The following is a 23648-nucleotide window of genomic DNA, read 5'->3' as shown; positions in this document are numbered from 1 at the left end:
GTATATGTGTTTTTTTTTTTTTTTACACTTGAACACAGTAGCCGGATGTCCCATCATCGGCTAGCTGTCACTGTAGCAGGCATAGCCAGATGGGACTAGTAGTCCCATCAGACGATGTCTGCCTACATACAGACCCGCACACACACAGCCCTGCAGACCCCCGCACACAGACACCAGCACATATTCACCTCTCGCAGACAGTCTCCGACCACAGTCGCCGCCAACACACTCTTCCTCCTCCCGATCTGCAGCGTTTCTCGCACGCAACTCCGCAGCAAATCCGCAGATCTTTTTAAACTGCGGTTTTGCCTGACTCAATAGCAGTCAATGGGTGCAGAAACGCTGCAGATCCGCAAAAAGAATTCACATGCTGCGGAAAATAAAACGCTGCACATCCACGCATTTTTTTCCGCAGCATGTGCACAAAAATTCTCAATTTCCCATTGACTAACATTGCTTGTGCACTATTATTATTATTATTATTTATTTATATAGCACCATTGATTCCATGGTGCTGTACATGAGAAGGGGTTACACACAAGTTACAGATATCACTTACAGTAAACAAACTAACAATAACGGACTGATACAGAGGGGCGAAGACCCTGCCCTTGCGGGCTTACATTCTACAGGATTATGGGGAAGGAGACAGTAGGTTGGGGGTTGCAGGAGCTCCGGTGTTGGTGAGGCGGTAGCTTCGATAGTGATGAGGCGGCAGCGGTGTCAGTGCAGGCAGTAGGCTTTCCTGAAGAGATGAGTTTTCAGGCTCCGTCTGAAGGATCCGACTGTGGTTGATAGTCGGACGTGTTGGGGCAGAGAGTTCCAGAGGATGGGAGATATTCTGGAGAAGTCTTGGAGGCGATTGGATGAGGAGCGAATAAGTGTGGAGGAGAGAAGGAGGTCTTGCGGATTTGATGCAATTCTGCACGTCCAAAAATGCTGCGGATCTGCATCTAAATCCGCAACGTGTGCACATAGCCTTAGCAGGCCATAAGAAGTTACTTAAGTAGGGTAGATGGTTACAAAATTGATTTGATTGGTTGTAAACCGCAGTTTGAGTCTGGTTGTCTGTGTACTAATCAGCTGCTGGTCAATATTGAGATGCTTTCCAAAATGCCAGGTCAATTTGAAGTATTTTCCGCAGCAAGTGCACATCAATTCTCAATTTCCCATTGACTAACATTGGTTACACTGAGGCAAAAATGCTGCGGAAACGCATCAAAATCCGCAACGTGTGCACATAGCCTTACTTTTCAGGTTACCTTGGTATTTTTATAATTATAAAATTTTTGCCATTTTATAATTCCTTAAGTTAGATCATGTCCACATTCCAAAGAAAACTCAAAAACATGCAAATACTGAATCTTACAGATGTTCCATAACATCCCCTTGTCTGCGAGCATATGGACTCCTCTGCAGTTCAACAATCTCTGTGTGAAGGCCCATTATTTGGTCATCCAGGAAGGAAATTTCTCCAGCCTGTGTATACATAAAACATCAGATCAAAAATGTGCATTGTAATAACACAAAACTGTACTTGTCTAATGATGACTTCAGGAACCCCAAACCATGAACAAAATAGTAGAGCAGCTTGGAAACAAGAAAGACTAGGGTGAAATGTTGTGATAGTGGTAAGGGTGGGAGTAAGTCAACAACATAAAAAATCCAGCACAGTGTTATGATATGTGATATCACGGACTCGAATTATACCTTGATCCACATTTTCGCTTCTATGGGCACTATTGCATTGTATTAGTAACATTTCCAGCAACTAGAATTCGTTTTCATTGAATTCAAAAAGGTAAAGAATCACATATCACTGCTGGAAAAAAAACTCGACTTCTATGTTGAGTTTCAACTTTGCAGTACTTACCGTATGTAGTTTTTGAGTCTAAACATGTTAACTACCCCCCACCTCCTTACACACAAAATTGCGACTGGATACAAAAATTGGTATGCTTTTTTACTTCTTTTTCTGATTGGAAAATATGTTTTTAAATAAAAAAAAAACTAATAAAATCCCAAAACATAATACCTTTGCACAACCAACTGCTCGATCTTCCATTTCTTTCCAGGCTCGCAACATCTTTTCAGATGCTGAAAGTCAACATAAGATTCACCATATTACAAAACGGAGTAATTATGTAAAAAAACAAACAAATAAAAAACAGTCCATCTTTTATGCCAACATCTGGTACATTTCTAGAGTTGTCCAAAATAACAAAACAAAAGAAACATAAGAACTTATCCGCATCTGATGGTATAGAACATCACAATACACACAGTACACAATTACTACTTTATCTACTCAGGCTTAGGAGCAAACTATTGGTAGCGACAATCTACACTTTGAATTAAAGGCGCTTCATGACATTGTTACACTCAAAACGATCTTCCACATCAATAAAAATATATACTTTTAAGGGCTGAGCACAACCATACTGAAAAGACTAAAGAGTGGTAGGACTGGTTTGGGCTAAAGTCTCAACTTCATAAATATACAGATGAACTTATAAGTCTACATACACTTAGGTTGAAGTCATTAAAACTATGGCAACAAAATTTAGCTTTAGCATTTTTTCCAAAAAATGCTCGCAAACCAATAATTTAATTTAGAATTTATGATATTAGAATCTAACTGGGTCAGAAGTTTACATACACCGAGTTGAATAGCTTAGGAATTTCCAGAAATTATGTTGAGGCTTTAGGAGTATGAACATCGACCAATTGACGGCATGTCGAGCTTATTGGATGTGTACATGATGCAGGATTGTATCACCTACCTTCAAAGTCTTTTTGCTTGATACTATGGGAAAATCAAAACTAATCAGATAAGACATCAGAAAAAGAAGTGTGCACCTACTCAAGTCTAGTATAACCTTAGAGACAAATTCAAAATGCCTGAAGCTACCAGAGTTATTCAAGGCTTCAGAAGTGGGGGCCGTACCACACCTGACACAGTAGTGGGTAAGAACACCTGGAGTTCACGCTTTACGTTGAGGGTAATAGGAGGGAGACCTCATTTTTTAGAACTTTTTATTCTAAGTGTTAATGACAATAAAATTCAGCCACGAGCTGAAAAAAAGTGTGGCCGGTAATACGATTCTCCAAGTGAGATCATGTCATCCTAAACAAGCCACTTCAGGATTACCAGTAACCTCAGCTGCTAGCTTGCTTCATCTGCTGGGCAATTCCAATGTTCCTGCTACTAAAGGGAATGAATACTCACTGCTTTCCACGCCTAGGGGAGTGGAGAACAATGAATATTCATTTCCTTAAGTAGTGGGCACACGTGATTGCCCAGCCGCTGCAGAAAGCCAGCCGCTGCAACTACTGTGCCCGCTATTAATGATAAATGAATATTCACTGCTCTCCATGCCCATGAACATATTATTCGAGCATGCCCTGGGTACTATGATCACACTCGAGCATGCTCGGATAACATGATTTCCGAGCACGTTCGCTCATCACTAATAAACAGTCATATCAGGGGATAAGCTAACAATCTCAAATGATAAGTGAAAGACCCCTGCAGTAGAACTCACAATAGGTAGATTATATGTAGACCAAGCCTATACTCACCGTGAGTCATAACAGATAAAGACCACACTGCCTAGTACCTATCCTATCCCAATATGTAGTAGGTGCAATAATATTATTATTATTATTATTATTATCAAATACCTCCAATTAGAAATGTAGTATAGTTCTTCTGATTCGCTATATTGCTTGCCCATGTGCAGGATATTGCAGTATCTTAGGTATCCATGCTTATGCCCAATCCTATAGTGTTAGTTAGTCGTTAATGGGCGTAACCATGATACCTACTGCAATGACTTGCATGGGGTAAGCAACATAACGTGTCAGAAGAACTATACTACATTTCTAACTGAAGGTATTTGCTATTATTACACCTACTACGTATTGGGATAGGATCTTGGAGATGGGAATACCTCTTTAATGTTCAATACCTGTCAACCAAGTTCATATTTCTCCTGGAAAGTGATGTACCATTGGGTGGGATATAAGCTTTTCCAGGCATTTTTGAACATTTTAATTGAGATTACATTTTTTATTATATGCTGGTTCCACCTATAGACTTACTTTTCTGAGAAACATTGTCTGGTCTGATGAAATATTTTTAATTGTTTGGTCAGAATGACCATTGGTATGAAGGGAAAAAAGGTAGGCTTACAAGCCAAAGATCACCATCCCAAATATGAAGCACAAGTGGGGCAACATCATGTTGTGGGGTGATTGCGGAATATGAGGAAAGAATAATATGTGGAAATATTGAAGCAACATCTAAAGTCATCAGCCAAAGAGTCATATTGGGACCAAATGGCTCTTACAAATGGACAATATCCAGAAGCATACTCCCAAAGTTGTGGCAAAATGGCTTAAGGTCTTATTATTATTATTATTATTATTATTAAGGTAACCAAAATGAATAATGTTGGGGCTTTCAAAAAGCCCTGACTCTTAATCCCAAAGAAAATGTATTACCAGAAGTAAAAATAGATTTGCAAGCAAGGAGGCCTACAACTTGACTCTGCTACACTAGTGTGTCAGGAGGAATGGGCCAAAATCCCCACAATCACGTGTCACCCAAGTTAAATGGATTAAGAGCAACGATACCAAAAATAACCCATGTGTATGTAAACTTCTGAGCCACTGGAAATGTCACAAAAGATTAAATTAATAATTTAATTATTAATATTATTCTTATATTTCCCATTCTTCAAATATGGTAGGGATCCTAACTGATCTGATAGCGTATATATACAAGGATTATCAAACACTGCGCTTGATTGCAGGTGACACTGTATAGGATATACAAAAAGGCACTGAGTTTTGTTTTTAACGGCCTGTAAATTTTACTCAGTTTACAAAACAACAAAGCCTTTTGTAAATGCCTAAAAGTAGATTTTTGGTACACACCGTAAAATCTCTTTCTTGTAGTCTTCAATAGGGGTTAATAAAACAACTGGATAGTCTGCTGCCACCTGGTGGCTCACATTATTAGTACATCTAATTGAAAATTGTCTCCTTCCCTGCAGAATAAACCATGCCTGCCAGCATTAGGCTTTTCAGTTTAGTGAGAAAGAAGTAGAAGAACCAAAAAAATAATTAAAACATAAAAGGAAAATAATTTAATTACATCTTAAGAGAAAAAGAAAGCAAATGCATTGGGCAACCAAGGGTGGGTGCTATGTCTCCCAATGAATACAAGAAACAGATTTTACGGTGAGTACCAAAAATCTACTTTTCTCTTTTGTCTCATTGGGGGACACAGAAACCATAGGATGTCTCAAAGCTGTCTCTGGGATGGGAATGAAAAAACAAATATTATACTGTTACCACAGAAGTTTTCCACTCCTGTTCAAGCAGCCGACTGAGCAATGCTGACTGCAGCATCTTCCTGCCAAGATTTACATCTGCAGAAGCAAAGGTGTGAAATCTGCAAAACTTAGAAAAGATTTGCACCTAAACGATGCCTTACATAATTGCAGAACTGATGTCTGAAGAACACCACCTCAGAAATTCTTACAGTTGTTGCAAAGTGTTACCTAACCCTAAATGGAGGAGTACTGGAACCTGACCTATTATTATTATTTATTGTTATAGCGCCATTTATTCCATGGCGCTTTACATGTGAGGAGGGGTATACATAATAAAAACAAGTACAATAATCTTAAACAATACAAGTCATAATGGTACAGGAGGAGTGAGGACCCTGCCCACGAAGGCTCACAATCTACAAGGGATGGGTGAGAATACAGTAGGTGAGGATACAGCTGGTCATGCAGCGGTTTGGTCGATCGGTGGTTACTGCAGGTTGTAGGCTTGTCGGAAGAGGTGGGTCTTCAGGTTCTTTTTGAAGGTTTCGATGGTAGGCGAGAGTCTATAAAGCCTTACTAATGGTTGATCTGATTCAGTGAGCAATGATCACCCTAGAGGCAGTCAGACCTCTGCCAAAGCATACCAGGATGACCACAAGACATTCGAAGAGGGCGCTGAGAGATAGGTAGACGTACAGCTCTGACTGTGATTACGTGAGAGCCTCTCAGGAAGATGAGAGGTAAAGTGCCTCAAACGAAGGAGATCAAACTTCTTATTAAAGTGAAGAGGTGTAAAATTCCACTAAGGAGATAGTAAGGAGCGTAATGCCAGACTAGTGCCCCAGAGAAGATCACTACATAGGAGAATCACTAGAGAGCCAAAAAAGGAAGTTCTCTCCGATTGGCAACAGAGGGAAAACCAAAGAGTGACAGGAACCACAAGAGATTTCCAGGATCCTAGGGAATAACACGGTGGCCACAAGTTTGGCCTACAAGTTAAAATCTGCAGGACCAGGAAAACCAAGATAGGAACCTGGTTCTTGGGAGTCTCTCCCAGCTCAATATAGGCATGGAACAATTTAAAAAGAAGGATCTTCACATACGAATGCTACCCATAGGTTTTCACCTACAGTTGTGGCCAAAAGTACTGACACCCCTGCAATTCTGTCAGAAGATACTCAGTTTCTTCCTGAAAATGACTGCAATCACAAATTATTTGGTATTATTATCTTCATTTAATTTGTCTTAAATGAAAAAACACAAAAGAGAATGAAGCAAAAAGCAAAACATTGATCATTTCACACAAAAGTCCAAAAATGGGCCAGACAAAAGTATTGGCACCCTCAGCCTAACACCTGGTTGCACAACCTTTAGCCAAAATAACTGGGACCAACCACTTCCGGTAACCATCAATGAGTTTCTTACAATGCTCTGCTGGAATTTTAGACCATTCTTCTTTGGCAAACTGCTCCAGGTCCCTGATATTTGAAGGGTGCCTTCTCCAAACTGCCATTTTTAGATCTCTCCACAGGTGTTCTATGGGATTCAGGTCTGGACTCATTGCTGGCCACCTTAGAAGTCTCCAGTGCTTTCTCTCAAACCATTTCCTCGTGCTTTTTGAAGTGTGTTTTGGGTCATTGTCCTGCTGGAAGACCCATGACCTCTGAGGGAGACCCAGCTTTCTCACACTGGGCCCTACATTCTGCTGCAAAATTTGTTGGTAGTCTTCAGACTTCATAAAGCCATGCACACGGTCAAGCAGTCCAGTGCCAGAGGCAGCAAAGCAACCCCAAAACATCAGTAGAACCTCCGCCATGTTTGACTGTAGGGACCGTGTCCTTTTCTTTGAATGCCTCTTTTTTTCTCCTGTAAACTCTATGTTGATGCCTTTGCCCAAAAAGCTCTACTTTTGTCTTATCTGACCAGAGAACATTCTTCCAAAACGTTTTAGGCTTTTTCAGGTAAGTTTTGGCAAACTCCAGCCTAGCTTTTTTATGTCTTGGGGTAAGAAGTGGGGTCTTCCTGGGTCTCCTATCATACAGTCCCTTTTCATTCAGACGCCGACGGATAGTACGGGTTGACACTGTTGTACCCTCGGACTGCAGGGCAGCTTGAACTTGTTTGGATGTTAGTCGAGGTTCTTTATCCAACATCAGCACAATCTTGGTTTAAATCTCTTGTCAATTTTTCTTTTCTGTCCACATCTAGGGAGGTTAGCCACAGTGCCATGGGCTTTAAACTTCTTGATTACACTGCGCACAGTAGACACAGGAACATTCAGGTCTTTGGAGATGGACTTGTAGCCTTGAGATTGCTCATGCTTCCTCACAATTTGGTTTCTCAAGTCCTCAGACAGTTCTTTGGTTCGCTTTCTTTTCTCCATGCTCAATGTGGTACACACAAGGACACAGGACAGAGGTTGAGTCAACTTTAATCCATGTCAACTGGCAGCAAGTGATTTAGTTATTGCCAACACCTGTTAGGTGTCACAGGTAAGTTACAGGTGCTGATTATTACACAAATTAGAGAAGCATCACATGATTTTTCGAACAGTGCCAATACTTTTGTCCACCCCCTTTTTTATGTTTGGTGTGGAATTATATCCAATTTGGCTTTAGGACAATTCTTTTTGTGTTTTTTCATTTAAGACAAATTAAATGAAGATAATAACAACAAAGAATTTGTGTTTGCAATCATTTTCAGGAAGAAACTGAGTATTATCTGACAGAATTGCAGGGGTGTCAATACTTTTGGCCACAACTGTATGAAACAGATGCTAAACTAAATAGCAAAAGAGTGACCCTTAAGGCCCTTTTTCCCTAAACTTAGACTAATAAATTAAATCTGAAAGGCCCAAAGCCTTCCAAACTGTGGACCGATTCTAAATTAAAATGACCAAAGATTTGGGAAGAAGAGGACAGCCGGTGCCTGGGGGCATGTGTCACGATGAACAGGGGTTCTGGACTCAAGTTGAACCAACATTCAAAATTTTCAGACCATGTTGGATAAAGAGAATCCTGCCCTACTAAGGAAAGACAAAAATTCCTCTGAAATGTGGAAGAGACCAGACATCTGCCCTGACCCATCACCTACCGAGGAAAGATCTAGTATAGACGGTAGGCTACATGAGAGACCCTTAAAGGTGCAAAATCTCCACATGCCCTGGGGATCCAGGCAACATATCAGAAGTCGATAGTCTGAAAAACCTGCATTGACACCAAAATGAGATAAATTTGACCAGGGCTCCCATAGGAGGTGAAACGATGGAAGCACTGCCAGCACCCTCCAATCCAGGAATCAAGGACTATAAGTGAACAGCACTAGAAAAAAGGGGAGACAGACAGTATAAAGTGCTGAATTTACTGCCTCAAAAGAAAGGCCTCAATTGTCATCCAATTCTACTAAAAAAGTACTGCCCTACCTTGGTGCATCTGATCAACGATCTCACATTGGGCTGAAGACGCTTAAATGAGTGTAAGGCACCTGCATCCCATAATGCAACACAAAAAAGATCTGCTGGGTAAGTCAGTAACCCCTGTCTCTAGAATTAGAGGAAATGTTCCTACTAAAAGCTGGAATCAAGAGGGAAACCCTTGTTCTTCAACAGAAAAGCCTAAGCAGGGTTACTTAAGGGATGCAGTAAGCTGACTCGCCTCTTGTTGAGACAAATACACTTGCTGGAAGTTGATAAAGTGAACAGAAGTCCTGTAACTTTGCCATATAAAAAAAAAAGTTCTTCGTCGCTAGGTCTGACTCACCTAGGACAAGATCAGAGACCTGTTTCTTCACCTGGAATACCAAGTGGTCTGAGCTGGACTGACTCACCTAGTACAATGTCAAGGTACCCACTGGTCCGTGTGTGCAAGCTGACCTACCAAGCTGTGTCCACTAGATGGTAACTTGCCCTGGATAGTGGTCCTGGAACCAACTGGACTGCCTTCGTGATCAGTCGTACAGAAAAGGCCTTGCTTTTGTGGTGCTGGCCCATTGAGAAAAAATAAGTGGTCAGAACAATGCTTGTGTAATCTGCAAAACTGACGGTCTCAGCCTGATTGACTCCTCTCTGAAAAGGAATCTGTCCTGAGAAGTGGGCAGGGTCCCCCTTAGGGTTGGTTACATGCTACCCTGGACTAATGAATCTGAGTTCAATGGTCTACTCATCTAGGAAACAGATCAGTGCTACTGTGATCCACTTTTGCGAGGGATCTCGCTTGGTTGAACAAGCTATGATAAGAGGAAAGAGCCTTGCCTGGTCTGCTTCCATGCAGTGTGGCTCACGAAATGACCTTAAAATGAGAAGACATTGGTTAACAGGTCAGAAACACTCTGAGTACCATCAAAGTCGCTTGCCTGGTCACATCCTTGCTGAGGGGCTCTGCCAGATAACTGACCCCCACTGGGAATGGATATGAGGAATTTGAGAGGCCCAAATTGGAACTACTCAAATCTACCCCTAAGGGAGAGCACATTATAGCTGCACTCTCCATACGTACTGCTGAGAGGACAAACGGGAGCATTGTCAGGATACTGTCTGACTCATTTGAACAACACATCCCTCTGAGTGCAATCTGTTTGTTGATCTGACCAACTGTGGAAAGTAGCCAGAGCACCGTAAAATACCACTTGCTCTGTCTGGATCACCTGCCTGACTTTCTCCTCCCAAGAAGTCCTTGCTGGGGGTTCAGAGCCAGTGAGGAATGTGGTTGCAGCACCTACAGATTGCTAAACAAGCGGTGTATTCTATTGAGAGAACTACCCATGGGCCTGACTAACCCAGGAAGGAGGTAGAGTGCTAACAAGATCACTCTTGTGATGCGCCACCTTACCTGCTGTTGGAGGTGATCCACCTACTGTCTGGGTTACAGGATCACTTGTTGAAACTGTACGGCTGTGAGGTCTCATTTGGAAGATTTGACTCACTCTAGACGGTGGTCAAAATAACCTTTGAGTTACAGGGTCCTCAGTGGGAATTGCCCAACTCTAAGGCTTCAGCTGGTGAGTCTTGACTCTCTCTGGAATGTTGTCAGACTAAATTTTGAGTTGCCGGCTCCTCTGTGGAATTCGCATAGTTGTGAGGTCACAGTTGGCAGGTCTGTCCTAATCTGGCTGGTAGATAGAATAGAATCTAGGTTGCAGGATTCTCTGCCAGCTTCGCCCGGATAGACAGCCTCATTTGGTAGGTCTGAGTCTCTCGGAGTGTTCAGCGTACCATTGACCACGAAGAGACTATTCGATGCCTCACGATTATCACGACCGCAATCCTGGAATATATCACCCTGGCCATGGTCCCCGCTGTGACAAGGCTACAGTCCATCTAGGAGTGACAACAAAAATTGCAGATGTTGCCAGAAGTGTAAATCGCCACAGACTGAAAGATTGAGCACCTGTGCCTATCTTGGGGTAATCATGGCAGTCTGAAGAACAATTCCTCCAAAGTTTGGCCCCGATAAACGCGACTGAACTGTCAGGACACCGCTAGTGTTGGTTGCCTTACTGACCAACCACTTGCTTGGCCCTGAAGAATGACTTCACATAACTGCATGCAGGGGTATGAGTAAGTAGTGAGCAGAGACTGGGTAGTGGCCATAGTACCCAAGGTCTACGGTACAGGGGAGCTGGGGGCCCATGCAGGGAGAGGGGCCCATTTTCATACCCAGGTCAATAGGGATCCCATGGGCAGCAATCATCAGAGAAAGAGGGAGATACCAGCAGTGCAATATGCTACGGCCTGGCCCGAAGGAAACCCAACAGTGCAACACATGCAAGCAGGTAACTAGATGGTAATACAAGATGGGGGAGCCACTGGGACACAGTGAGTGTAGGATCCCCCAACAATAGCCTACCTGGTCCAAGGGTCGCTAAGATCAGAGATCGCGGTGATGCCCAACAGGATGGTGACTGAGGGCGCCTAGGCCAGCCGATGTGTTGAGTCGTGCTGGAGCAAGCTGGGGAGTGATGGTAGAAGACTAATCTTGACTGAAAACCCAGGGAAAATGAGTGTGGCCCCAGCAGACAAAAAGGAAAAATGGCTAACGCCTAACCTAAGACAGGTCTGAAACAGACATTGCCTCCAACTGACACTACACTAAACTGAATAGCCTGATGCTTGTATAGTCTGCAGGAGGAGCCAATTTTCAATTAGTTGTATTAATAGTGTCAGCCTCCAGGTGGCAGCAGACTATCCCATGATTCCATGGTTTCGGTGTTCCCCAATGACGAGCGAGAAAATATGTTTCTCAGAGGAGGCGTTTATGACATAAGACAATACACTATTTCTGACACGTCACTCAAGTAACTCACAGATCCCATAGGCCATTTGGTCACTGTAGCGCTCCAGGTCAATTTCAATGCTTTTTTTGAAGAACTGCAGCTTGGCTTCCAATTGCTGAGAGGCAGACACCATTGTATTTTTCATCTTCGTTAGATTGGTATTATAACGCAGCAAACTAAGCCTAAAACACAAGTAATGTTAGAGAAAACAATTTAGTCTAGCATGTACATATACATTAAACAATCAGGACTACAGAACTTACATTGCTGCCCTTTGGCCTTGAAATAGACGGCTGTAGTCCTCCTTCAAACCGGACACATAATGGACAGCTTCTGCCCACACCTTACGAAGCTGCAGTATAGGAAGCTGAGCTTTGCTATCCTGCACTGTGTAGAAGTAAAAAAAAGCATATGAATGAACTAAGCTACACAAAGGTGTCTGCTACATTATTGGTAACTTGTACAGTACATGTTTTTTTCCTGTTAATTCCTTTTTATCATCATTATTATTAAATACCTTTAAGACTAAAAAAAATAAAAAAAAGGATATGTTATAAACCAACAGAAGACACACAGATTTTCCTTTACAAGTGTGAACAATTCTCATAACAGAATTAGGAAGACCAGCATGCACCAAATGGAGAGACTGGCCTTATAGACAATAATATCCCACTGATTATAAAGACCGTGACTCAAGTTAATATGAATATGTCAGGTAACAGTTGATAAAACCATCCCTTTAATATTAACTTTGGATTTGAAGGTGATTAACCTAATTTTACATAAATCCCATTCTTTATCCCTGGCTACTTAGTCATCACTTTTGTCTTGTGACATGATCTCCATCATGCTGGAAAAAGCATCACCACTACATTGTTCCTGGATCATTGGGAGAAGTTGTTAATTGGAGGACGTTTAGCCCTCACATATAAGTGGTCTCATGAGGCTTTACCAGTAGCATGATACAGGACTGATATCATAGAAAATAACGTTATCTCCGTTTTTCACAGCCCAATCCCTTTACTTCCTGCAAAACTATTTTCTCCGATGAAGCCCCTACAGACTGTTTGGGACAACTGGAACAATTACTATCTAGAAAAGGTGAGCTCTACCATGAGTCTCTGTGCCCTGCCAACATCCTGAGATGATTCATGAATAGGGGCTTATTCATGGAGTGAAAGGAATGGTTCCCTCACAATTTTGCCCAAGGACACTGCCATGACTAAAGAATGAGATCTAAACATCTTCCAAAAGTCACTTCTCACTACGATCCAGGAGCAACATGGTGAGGATTCTTTTTCCAGCATGATGGAGGCCGTGTCACAAGGAGAAAGCGATATTTAAGTGCCTTTGCAGACAAAATTTTTAGATTTTGAGTCCATGGCCAGAAACCACTGGAGATCTCAATCCCATTGAGAATGTGGTGAATCCCCAAAAAGCACATGGAAAAAAACCCCCATAGAAACTGTGATAAACTCCAAGCACCAATGAGACAAGAATGAGCTGTCATCATTCAGGATTTGGACCAGAAGCTGATTTCCAGGGAAGCAGCACGTAGAAATAGTTCAAGTACTCTTCCTCTCTAAAGAGGCAATTTGCATATTTAATTTCCCACAGGAGCATTGCATGGCCTATAAGCCTCCTTACCCTCGTGCGTTACTCCCCACAACGAAAGACATCTCTTACTCCTTCATGAGAGGGTGATTTTCCATTTTTGCCTTTTCCTCCTTTCTTCCAAGAACCATAACTTTTTATTTTTCCATCTACATAGGCGTATGAAAACTTGTTTTTTTGGGACCCGTTCTTTTGAAATAAAACTTTCATTTTATCATGTAATGCACTGGGAAAAATTCCAAGTGCATTGTAACTGAAAAAAAAAGTGCAACTTACAATTTTTTTTTCCTTGTTCCCTATATGATAAATTAGGCAATAGGATTATCCAGGTCAGGCCTCTTTCACACGTCAGTGTCTCCGGTACGTGTACTGACAGTTTTCTCACGTACCGGAGACACTGACACACGTAGACCCATTCAAATGAATGGGTCTATGCACATGTCTCCATGTTTTCACGGACCGTGTGTCCGTGTGCAAAACACAGAGACATGTCCGTGTTTCTCCGGCAGCACGTACAGCAGTACGTCCTGCACACGTGCACATGGAGAACAGTGTGCACTCTCCTCCGTGTGCACGTACCGCCCGCAGGAGAAACAGCGCTACAGTAAGCGCTGTCCCCCCCGCTGTGGTGCTGAAGGCGGCATTCATCTCTTCTCCCCGCAGGAGAGAAGAGATGAATGATCAAGTTTTTTTTTCTTTTTTGTTAAAAATAAAGTTGCTGGGACCTCCCGCCTCCCATCCCCAGTGCGCCGCCCGGCCCCTTGCAGAGAAATACTCACCTGGCTCCCTCGATGTCTCCTCTCTCCTATCAGCGCTGGCCCCTTCTCCTGTGTGAGCGGTCACATGGGACCACTCATTACAGTGAGGAATATGCGCATATTCCTCACAGTAATGAGCGGTCCCACGTGACCGCTCACACAGGACAGGCTGCTGGCGCTGAGAGGAGACATCGCAGGAGCCGGGTGAGTATTTCTCTGCAAGGGGCCGGGCGGCGCACTGGGGATAGGAGGCGGGAGGTCCCAGCAATTTTATTTTTAACAAAAATGAAAAAAAAAAACTTGATCATTCATCTCTTCTCTCCTGCGGGGAGAAGAGATGAATGCCGCCTTCAGCACCACAGCGGGGGGGGGGGACAGCGCTTAGTGTAGCGCTGTCTCTCCTGCACGGTCCGTGTGGTCCTCAGGCGGCACACGGATGCCGCACGTGTGCCACGTGAGCACACGGACACACGTACACGGATAACTCCGGTACCAGAATTATCTGGATGTGTGAAAGAGGCCTCAGTACGATTATGCAGATACAAAGAACATTTTTTTTTTTATTTAAGTGGTGAAATTTTTTTTTGCATAGTTCACCGTTTTCTGAGACCTGTGACGTATTACAGAGGTTGTTCACAACTTCAGCATTGATGACCTACAGTATGTCTGATCGTTGGGAGTGGAATATCTACCCAGGGTACTGTCTGATCACTCGCCCTTATTGATGAGCCTTTGCCTCCTGCCTGACCGGACACATCCCTTACTATGCGGTATATGGACCCTTTTTGGCTCCAAATTATAGATGTTAATTTGATTACATCTACTCACTTTTTTTTAAAGAAAACAACAGCACTGATACAAGCCATTAATAGATCTAAAATCAACACAAAGCAGTTTGGGGAGTTATACAGGGTAGTGTTAGATTTACGGAGGAGAGGTTTGTCATGTCCGTCACAAAGGAAGATCTGATTATTCGGAAAGAGGCACAGAAGGCATACACCACGCATGTTAAGGAAAAACCTAAGAACAAACGCATGTTCTCTCAGATGCGTTTCTTTGAGGAGAGGGAAAAAGCTGAGAATTTACTGGCCATGATTGCCAGGGATCAGTTGGGGACATCTTTTATTGGGGTTTTAAGTGATATAGAGGGCACAATAGTCAGACAGCCTGACCAGATTTCAAATATTTTAATGGAATTCTATAAAGATCAATACAAATCCAAACGGAAATTCAATAAATGACACATTTTGTCTTGGAGGAGATTAATCTCCTGACTCTTTCTGATATAGATCAAAAATATTTAAATAGCCCTCTGCAGTTGGAGGAATAACAAATGGCTGTGGCATCTATGGCAAATAAATCGGCAGGCTTAGAAAGGCTTCCCACGGACATACACAAGAGATTCGGGGATGTCTTATTACCTCAATTATTGACTACTTTTCAGGAAACAATCGACGAGGAAACTTTACCTCGCTCAATGCAGGAGGTAGTGATTGTAGTCAGACTCAAGCCAGGTAAGGACTCACTGCTTCCTAACTCCTACAGGCCTATATCCCTGCTATCCATGGATATCAAAATTAGAGCGAAAGTTCTGGCCACTAGACTAAATACTGTAACATCTACGGTAGCACATACTAACCAGTCGGGCTTTATGACTGCTAGATCCACAACTGTGAACATCCGTTGACTATTTCTTCACCTCCAAATGCAGGTGGATAATGAAGGAGATAGGGTTATAAGCTTGCTCGATGCTGCTAAGGCGTTTTATTCTATCCAATGGGAATTTTAATGGGCGGTTCTGGAAAAATTTGGAATGGGCTCTGGTTTTATCTCAAGGGTCAAATTGTCATACAGAGAGCCGATGGCTAGAATGAGGGTAGGTGGATGCCTCACTTCGGCCTTTGGATTGGGTAGAGGCACACAGCAGGGCTGTCCCCTGTCTCCCCTGTTCTTTGCATTGGCCATTGAGCTGCTAGCTGTGATAATCAGAAGACATCCAGGCATAGTGAGGTTCCGTAGAGTGAGTGTAGAGGAGAAAGTTCCACTCTATGCTGATGACAACACTTTACTGTTCCTGGCCAAAGCTTCCAATACCTTACCTGTAGCAATGGACACAACTGAAAAATTTGGGAGATACTCAGGCTTCGTGATCAACTGGAACAAATCAGTTTTACTTCCATTGGACTAGCTAGATAATGTGCCTCATTGTATTGGATTAGGCCTACAAGTAGTCTCGGAATTTAAGTACCTGGGCATTAATATAACAGCTAGAGTAAATGACTGAGAAATTAAAACATAACCAATTATTAATGAAGTTTAAATGTAAATTGGACGCCTGATCTAAATTGCCATTGTCCGTGGTAGGGAGTGCTAACCTAGTCAATATGATCTGGATGTCACAACTATTGTACAGTGCCTTGCGAAAGTATTCGGCTCCCTGGAACTTTTTAACCTTTTCCCACATATCATGCTTCAAAATATAAAGATACCAAATGTAAATTTTGGGTGAGGAATCAACAACAAGTGGAACACAATTGTGAAGTTGAATGAAATTTATTGGTTATTTAAAAATTTTGTGGAAACTCAAAAACTGAAAACTGGGGCGTGCAATATTATTTGGCCCCTTTACTTTCAGTGCAGCAAACTCACTCCAGAAGTTCATTGTGGATCTCTGAATGATCCAATGTTGTCCTAAATGCCTAATGATGATAAATATAATCCACATGTGTGTAATCATGTTTCCGTATAAATACACCTGCTCTGTGATAGTCTCAGGGTTCTGTTTGAAGCACAGTGAGCATCGTGAAGACCAAGGAACACAACAGGCAGGTACGTGATACTCTTGTGGAGAAGTTTAAAGCCAGATTTGGATACAAAATGATTTTGAAAACTTTAAACATCTCAAGGAGCACTGTGCAAGCGATCATATTGAAATGGAAGGAGTATCATACCACTGCAAATCTACCAAGACCCGGCCGTCCCTCTAAACTTTCATGTCAAACAAGGAGAAGACTGATCAGAGATGCAGCCAAGAGGCCGATGATCACTCTGGATGAACTGCAGAGATCTACAGCTGAGGTTGGACAGTCTGTCCATAGGACAACAATCAGTAGTACCCTGCACAAATCTGGTCTTTATGGAAGAGTGGCAAGAAGAAAGTCATTTCTCAAAGATATCCATAAAAACTGTCATTTAAAGTTTACAACAAGCCACCTGGGAGACACACCAAACATGTGGAAGAAGGTGTTCTGGTCAGATGAAACCAAAATCGAACTTTTTGGCAACAATGCCAAACGATATGTTTGGCGTAAAGGCAACACAGCTCATCACCCTGAACACACCATCCCCATTGTCAAACATGGTGGTGGCAGCACCATGGTTTGGGCCTGCTTTTCTTCAGCAGGGACAGGGTTAAAATTGATGGGAAGATGGATGGAGCCAAATACAGGACCATTCTTAAAGAAAACCTGTTGGAGTCTGCAAAACACCTGAGACTGGGACAGAGATTTGTCTTCCAACAAGACAATGATCCCAAACATAAAGCAAAATCTACAATGGAATGGTTCACAAATAAACGTATCCAGGTGTTCGAATGGCCAAGTCAAAGTCCAGTCCTCAATCCAATCGATAATCTGTGGAAAGAGCTGAAAACTGCTGTTCACAAACAATCTCCATCAAACTTCACTGAGCTCGAGCCGTTTGCCAAGGAAGTATGGGCAAGAAATTCAGTCTCTCGATGTACATAACTGATAGAGACATACCCCAAGCGACTTGCAGCTGTAATCGCAGCCAAAGGTGGCGCAAGAAAGTATTCAGTTAAAGGGGCCGAATAATACTGCAAGCCCCACTTTTCAGTTTTTGAACTTCCACAAATATTTAAAAATAACCAATACATTTAGTTCAACTTCACAATTGTGTTCCACTTGTTCTTGATTCTTCACCAAAAATGTACATTTGGTATCTTTATGTTTGAAGCATGATATTTTGGAAAAGGATGAAAAGTTCCAGGTGGCCGAATACTTTCGCAAGGCATTGTATGTATTACACAATTCTCCAGTATGGTTAACCCAGAGGTACTTTTTCAAAGTTGATCAAGTGTTAAGGGATTTAGTATGGGAAAGACAAACCCCGTAAATTAAACTGAAAACACTGTAAATAAACAAAACAGTGGGTATGCCCTTGCAGTTCCAAAACCTTGTTTTTTTATATGGCAGGTCAACTCAATGTCTTCTACTCCAACACCATCCTAAGTCAAATAAGTTTTACAAAGAGTTGGAGGCACATAAATTTGAGACCTCTGCAAGTACAACTCCAACTATACTGTTAATTCACAAACTTTGGTGGATGGTGAGACAATTACAAGGCAGATATGGGATTTCACAATTCACATCGCTGTGGGAATCCCCATGGCTTTCCGATTTGTACCAATTAACAGGGTCTAAAACTTGGAGCTTAAAAAGGGACTGAATAGATTAATTCATGTGTTAATGGGCAACTTAGTCAAGGAATTTTCACAACTAAAAAGTGAATTTGGATCACCCCACTCTGAATTTTATAAGTATCTACAGTTACGGCATGCATATCAGGTAGAGGGTCTCACTCTAGATACTTGTGTTCTTCAAAAATCTAGTAATGCAGAGGATAGACAGCTCACAAAGCTTTAGTGGCTCAATCTCATTACTTTATAATATTCTGCTGGATCTTGTCCTAATGAAATACTCTATGTGCTTGAAAGAAAAATGGGAGGGTGTGATAGGTCCTATGAAAGAAAGCCATTTGCTCAAAATTTTGGAAACAGTTCCACAATTGTCCCTAAGTGAATCCCATATATTGTTTCAGTTGTATGTGTTACAGCAGGTGTATAGGACACCCCAGTTTCCATAGAACATTGGGTTTCTATTTGTACTAGATGTAAAATATAGTCAGCAGATATGATTCATATGATGTGGACTTTTTTCCTATCTGGAGTCCTTCTGGAAAGGAGTATTAGCAATTATTAATAGAGTTTATCTAATTAATGTAGACCCCTCATCCTTTCTATGTATATTGGGTATGTCGAGGACCTGAACACTAATGAACATGGTAAGACAGCAGTGTCACGTATGCTATAAATGGCTAAGAAATTAATAGCTCAGAAATGGATATTGGACCAGGCGCCCACGATCCCATAATTTATAAATAAAATTAACTAGTTGTTAAACCTGGTAAAGGAGCATTAAAAAAGGGGCGCTAACTATGTTTGATAAACTATGGGCTCCGTGGATTGATGTGGCTTAGTATCTAACGTACTGCAAAGATTTTGCCTTGTCTGTTTTGATTACTGTAACTGCCCATTTTTACAATATGTTAGCAATACCTTCAAATGTTAAAACCTAAGGTATATGTTATGATTCTGATCTAGCATTAAATTGTTCATCATGACAAATTCTTTCTGTTGCAGAACTGTGGAACATAATAGAAATGTTACACTCTAAGGCTAGGTTCACATTGCGTTAAAGCAGCCCGTTCAACGGACTGCGTTAACGCAAGTGCCGAAATGTGATCGCGCTAGCGCAAATAGAGCTAGCAGATGCTCTATCTGCGCTAGCGGTGACAGACCTGCTGCAGCCCGCGTCCGAGGGTCCGTCACTTAATGGCGGCACATCGCTAGCGCACGCCCATGACGACATGCTTGGCGATGCGCCCGAAATAGGGGTTAATGGCAGCATTAACGGACTGCGTTACACCGCGTTATGCCGTCTAACGGACTGCCAGAACGCAGTATGAACCCAGCCTAAGGGTGTTGTATGATAGAGGGGAGGGGTTGGGGATTGTGTTCTTTTTATGTCTGTAATGCTGTTATCTGAAAAATGTCAATAAAAATAAAAAAATACTGGATTTAAAAAAAGACTTACCAATAAAATTCACACATTCTGATAGGTGCCTTGGCTGAAAGGGGCCTTCATAAGCAGTTTTACTTTTGTCAAACAAATATACCATGTAGCTGTCCCACCCTCGCTGTGTACGGAAAGAAAAACAAACAATTGTTCTCATTAACCTCTGCTTATTTGTATAGATGTTAGAGCCAGAATAATACCACCTAAAAATTGCTTATAATTCTCCTTTATGCGACTATCGATGACCTATAATGTAGCTAAAGAAGGAATAGACAAACAGACAAACTGTGGCTATGACTGGTTCTGCAACACAACACATTTCGGTGAGCTGTGATACCAACAAGTGCTTGTACACTGCAACCCCTCACTCTGCCACTTAGTAGGAGGCTGACTAATGGACCTATGAACACGAGCTACAGTATTGGAGAAAAAGAAAGATATAAAAGACACAAAAAATAGATAAAGTATGTTACATTTTTGTACCCAAATTAATTAACCAGGTAGATTAGCAGTTAGGGTAACGTTTTTGACAGGTTTTTCCTGTAAAAAAAAACCACTGCATTTTACTATCCCAGCAAAGTGTATGAGATTCCTGATATCTCATGCATATGCTGCTTATTTTTTCTTTGCAGGTTTGAAGCAGTTTCACATGTGCAGCATGTCAATTCTTTCAGTGTTGACCACTCATTCTAGTGGAGGAAAAAAGCATAATTGCAAGATTTTTGAGAACCATTTATCCTGACAAGAGAAGTTTTTTGTTTTTTTTAGGCAAAAATGTCTGCACACTTGTGTGTGTACATACCCATACTCATTAGCAAAGTTTTTTTTTTAGATTGCGGGACACAGAAGATAGTAGTTATAGGCCATGTTCACAAGTTGTGGTTTTTACTGCGGATCCGCAGCATTTTTGACGCTGCGGATCCGCAGCAGTTTTCCATGCGGTGTACAGTACCATGTAAACCTATGTAAAATAAAAACCGCTGTGCACATGCTGCGGAAAAAAACGCACAGAAACGCAGCGGCTTATTTTTCGCAGCATGTCAATTCTTTGTGCGGATTCCGCAGCGGTTTTACACGTGCTCCATATTAGAAAACCGCAGGTGTAAAACCGCAGTAGAATCCACACAAAAACCGCGGTAAATCCGCAGTAAATCCGCGATAAATCTGCAGGAAAAACGCAGTGTTTTTGCCCTGCTTATTTATCAAAATCAGTGCGGAAAAATCCGCACACCATTCCACAGCATGTGCACATAGGCATAGGCTGCTGCCACTAAGCCAAAAATGTTAGCTCCAAGTACACAGGCTATACCCCTCTTACAGGCACAAAGTAGAAGTTTATCTAAAAGCAGGAGGATCAACTGGGATAAGACAATATAATGTAAATGGTAACCCTAAAACAAGACTTAACACCTTCACAACAGGGTCAATTTCAGTTTTGTATTTTTCCTCCAATTCTTCTAAGAGCCAGAACTCTTATTTTTCTGTCTACACAGACTTGTGAATGACCCCATGCATTTTACCACATTGTGCACTGGAAAACAAGAAAAAAATTAAATTCCAAGTGGGGAGTTCATGTGAAAAAAAATAATTCTGAATTTTATGTTTTTAGCAATTGTTTTTACAGTGTACATTTTGTGGTAAAAATGACCTCACAATAGGATTATTCTCATCAATATGATTATGGCGATACCAAACATGTATAGTTGGTGAATTATTTAAGTGACGAAAACAAATAGGGATTTTTTGTGTACTCACCGTAAAATCCTTTTCTCCGAGCCATTCATTGGGGGACACAGACCGTGGATGTATGCTGCTGCCAATAGGAAGCTGACACCACTCAACGACGCTAGCGTTGAAAGCGCCGCACAACGGGGGCAGCGGATGCAGTTTTTCAACGCATCCGCTGCCCCATTGTAAGGTCTGGTGAGGAGGGGGCGGAGTTACATGTAGCGTTTTTTTTGTGCCGACGGTCCGCCAAAACACGACGCATCCGTCGCACGACGGATGCGACGTGTGGCAATCCATCGCTAATGCAAGTCAATGGAGAAAAAACGCATCCTGCAAGCACTTTTGCAGGATGCGTTTTTTCTCCAAAACGACGCATTGCGACGGAGGCCAAACGACACTAGTGTGAAAGTAGCCTAAGTGATACAAAAAAAGTTAGCTCCTCCCCAGTATACACCTTGCTGTTGGCTCTCAGCAAACTAGTTCGGTACAAAAGCAGTAGGAGATCAATAATAACATATGAGAGTATAGTATGTCAAATTATATATGAGAGTATAGTATGTCAAATTACAAAACAAGCCGAAGCTAATAACAGGGTGGGGGCTGTGCCCCCCCAATGAATGGCTCGGAGAAAGGGATTTTACGGTGAGTACACAAAAAATCCCTATTTCTCCTTCGCCTCATTGGGGGACACAGACCGTGGGACGTCCCAAAGCAGTCCCTGGGTGGGGACAACATCAGATCAGGCCCTGTGTAACTGCTACTTACAATAGCGCCACAGCGGCCTGCAGAGTCCGCCTGCCCAGACTCATAACAGTAGAAGTCTGAGAATTATAGTGCTTCATGGCTGCATGCGGACTGGACGAGCCCGCAAGCTTGCAGGCGTGCCTTATTGACGCCTGGTGCCTAGAGCCTAAGAAACCTCGATCGACAGAGTGGAGTGGAGTTAGGCTGACGTCTAACCCAGAAGGACTCCTGGATGGTGTAACGAATCCACCAGGCTAACTTGACCGATGAAATGGCTAAACCCTTCCTGTAACCGTCAGGAAGCACTCCTCTGACCGTCAGGAAGCCCAAATAAGGTGTCCAACCTTCAGAAGGACGCCGTGCTCGATACGTACCTACTCAGAGCACTTACTTCGTCCAGAATATGGAGAACCCATCCCCTTTTTGTGGACTGTTAACAAGGGATGGGGATGACCTGAGGACAACCTTACCTTGATGGTAATAAGAAAAAAAAAGTCTGAAGAACAGAGCGTCTAGTTCCGAAGACTTGTCAGTATGACGAGATCGCAGAGAAAAAAAGAGGAGACCTTCCCTGATAGTGAAGTCTGTCCGGATCAAAAGGAGTCTACTGAATGACTCCCAGGACGATTAAGGACCCAAAGATCCAATGGTATGCGAAAGGGAAGGACCACATGTGAAAACTCCCTGCGAGAAAGACCCTACTCGCAGTTTCGCTGGAATAAGACGGAAAAGTCCTAGTTCCGCAAATGAAAAACAAAAAAAAACTAATGTGATCTGAGCGGATCTCCCAGGACCACTAGGGCCTTCCCACTTCAAAATGACTCTCGGAGGTAGTGGAAGGGGGGTTACGGAAACTGGTACCACGGAAGAACCAGAGCATTCACTGCAACGGTTTTTGGATCTCGAGGCCGAACTATGAACTTGAGTACATTGGCGTTCAGTCTGGACGTCATCCGATCTACATCTGGAGTGCCCCAGAGAAGGAAGATCTGATAGAAGACTTCCGAGAGAGGCTCCCACTCACTTGAGGCGGGACCCTGACAGCTGAAGAAGTCTGCTGTCTATAGGTCTACTCCTGGGATGTGTACTGCTGAGATCACCGAATGATAGATGTCAGCCCATCAGAGAATGTGAGGCACCTCGTCCATGATGCCTGACCGTGGGTACCTGCTAGAAGATTGACGTATGGGACAGCCGTGGCATTATCCGATTGAATTCAGATGGGAGACCCACGAGAAAGCAGAGGACCTGTTGTAGGACTAGTCGTATCGTTCGGATCCCCAGAACAACGATCGGGAGAAGAAGGCTGTCAACGG

At 42.5% G+C, this 23648-nt stretch overlaps 1 protein-coding gene across 2 annotated transcripts in view; it reads right to left on the bottom strand.

Moving 5' to 3' along the window:
• CHUK (component of inhibitor of nuclear factor kappa B kinase complex) overlaps window positions 1–23648 on the bottom strand; it is a 192203-nt gene that overhangs the window by 37097 nt on the left and 131458 nt on the right. For both annotated transcript variants that reach the window (XM_077250778.1, XM_077250779.1), the window contains 5 exons: window positions 19879–19981; window positions 11876–11999; window positions 11643–11794; window positions 2036–2097; window positions 1370–1479 (listed from right to left, as the gene is read on the bottom strand). In XM_077250778.1, the coding sequence (XP_077106893.1) occupies window positions 1370–1479; window positions 2036–2097; window positions 11643–11794; window positions 11876–11999; window positions 19879–19981 (551 nt within the window). The remainder of the gene's footprint in view (window positions 1–1369; window positions 1480–2035; window positions 2098–11642; window positions 11795–11875; window positions 12000–19878; window positions 19982–23648) is intronic.

Source organism: Ranitomeya variabilis, chromosome 4, assembly GCF_051348905.1.
Source record: "Ranitomeya variabilis isolate aRanVar5 chromosome 4, aRanVar5.hap1, whole genome shotgun sequence".
Taxonomy (NCBI): domain Eukaryota; kingdom Metazoa; phylum Chordata; class Amphibia; order Anura; family Dendrobatidae; genus Ranitomeya; species Ranitomeya variabilis.
The sequence above is the reverse complement of the archived record's forward strand: the minus strand, read 5'-3'. Positions and strand labels throughout refer to the sequence as shown.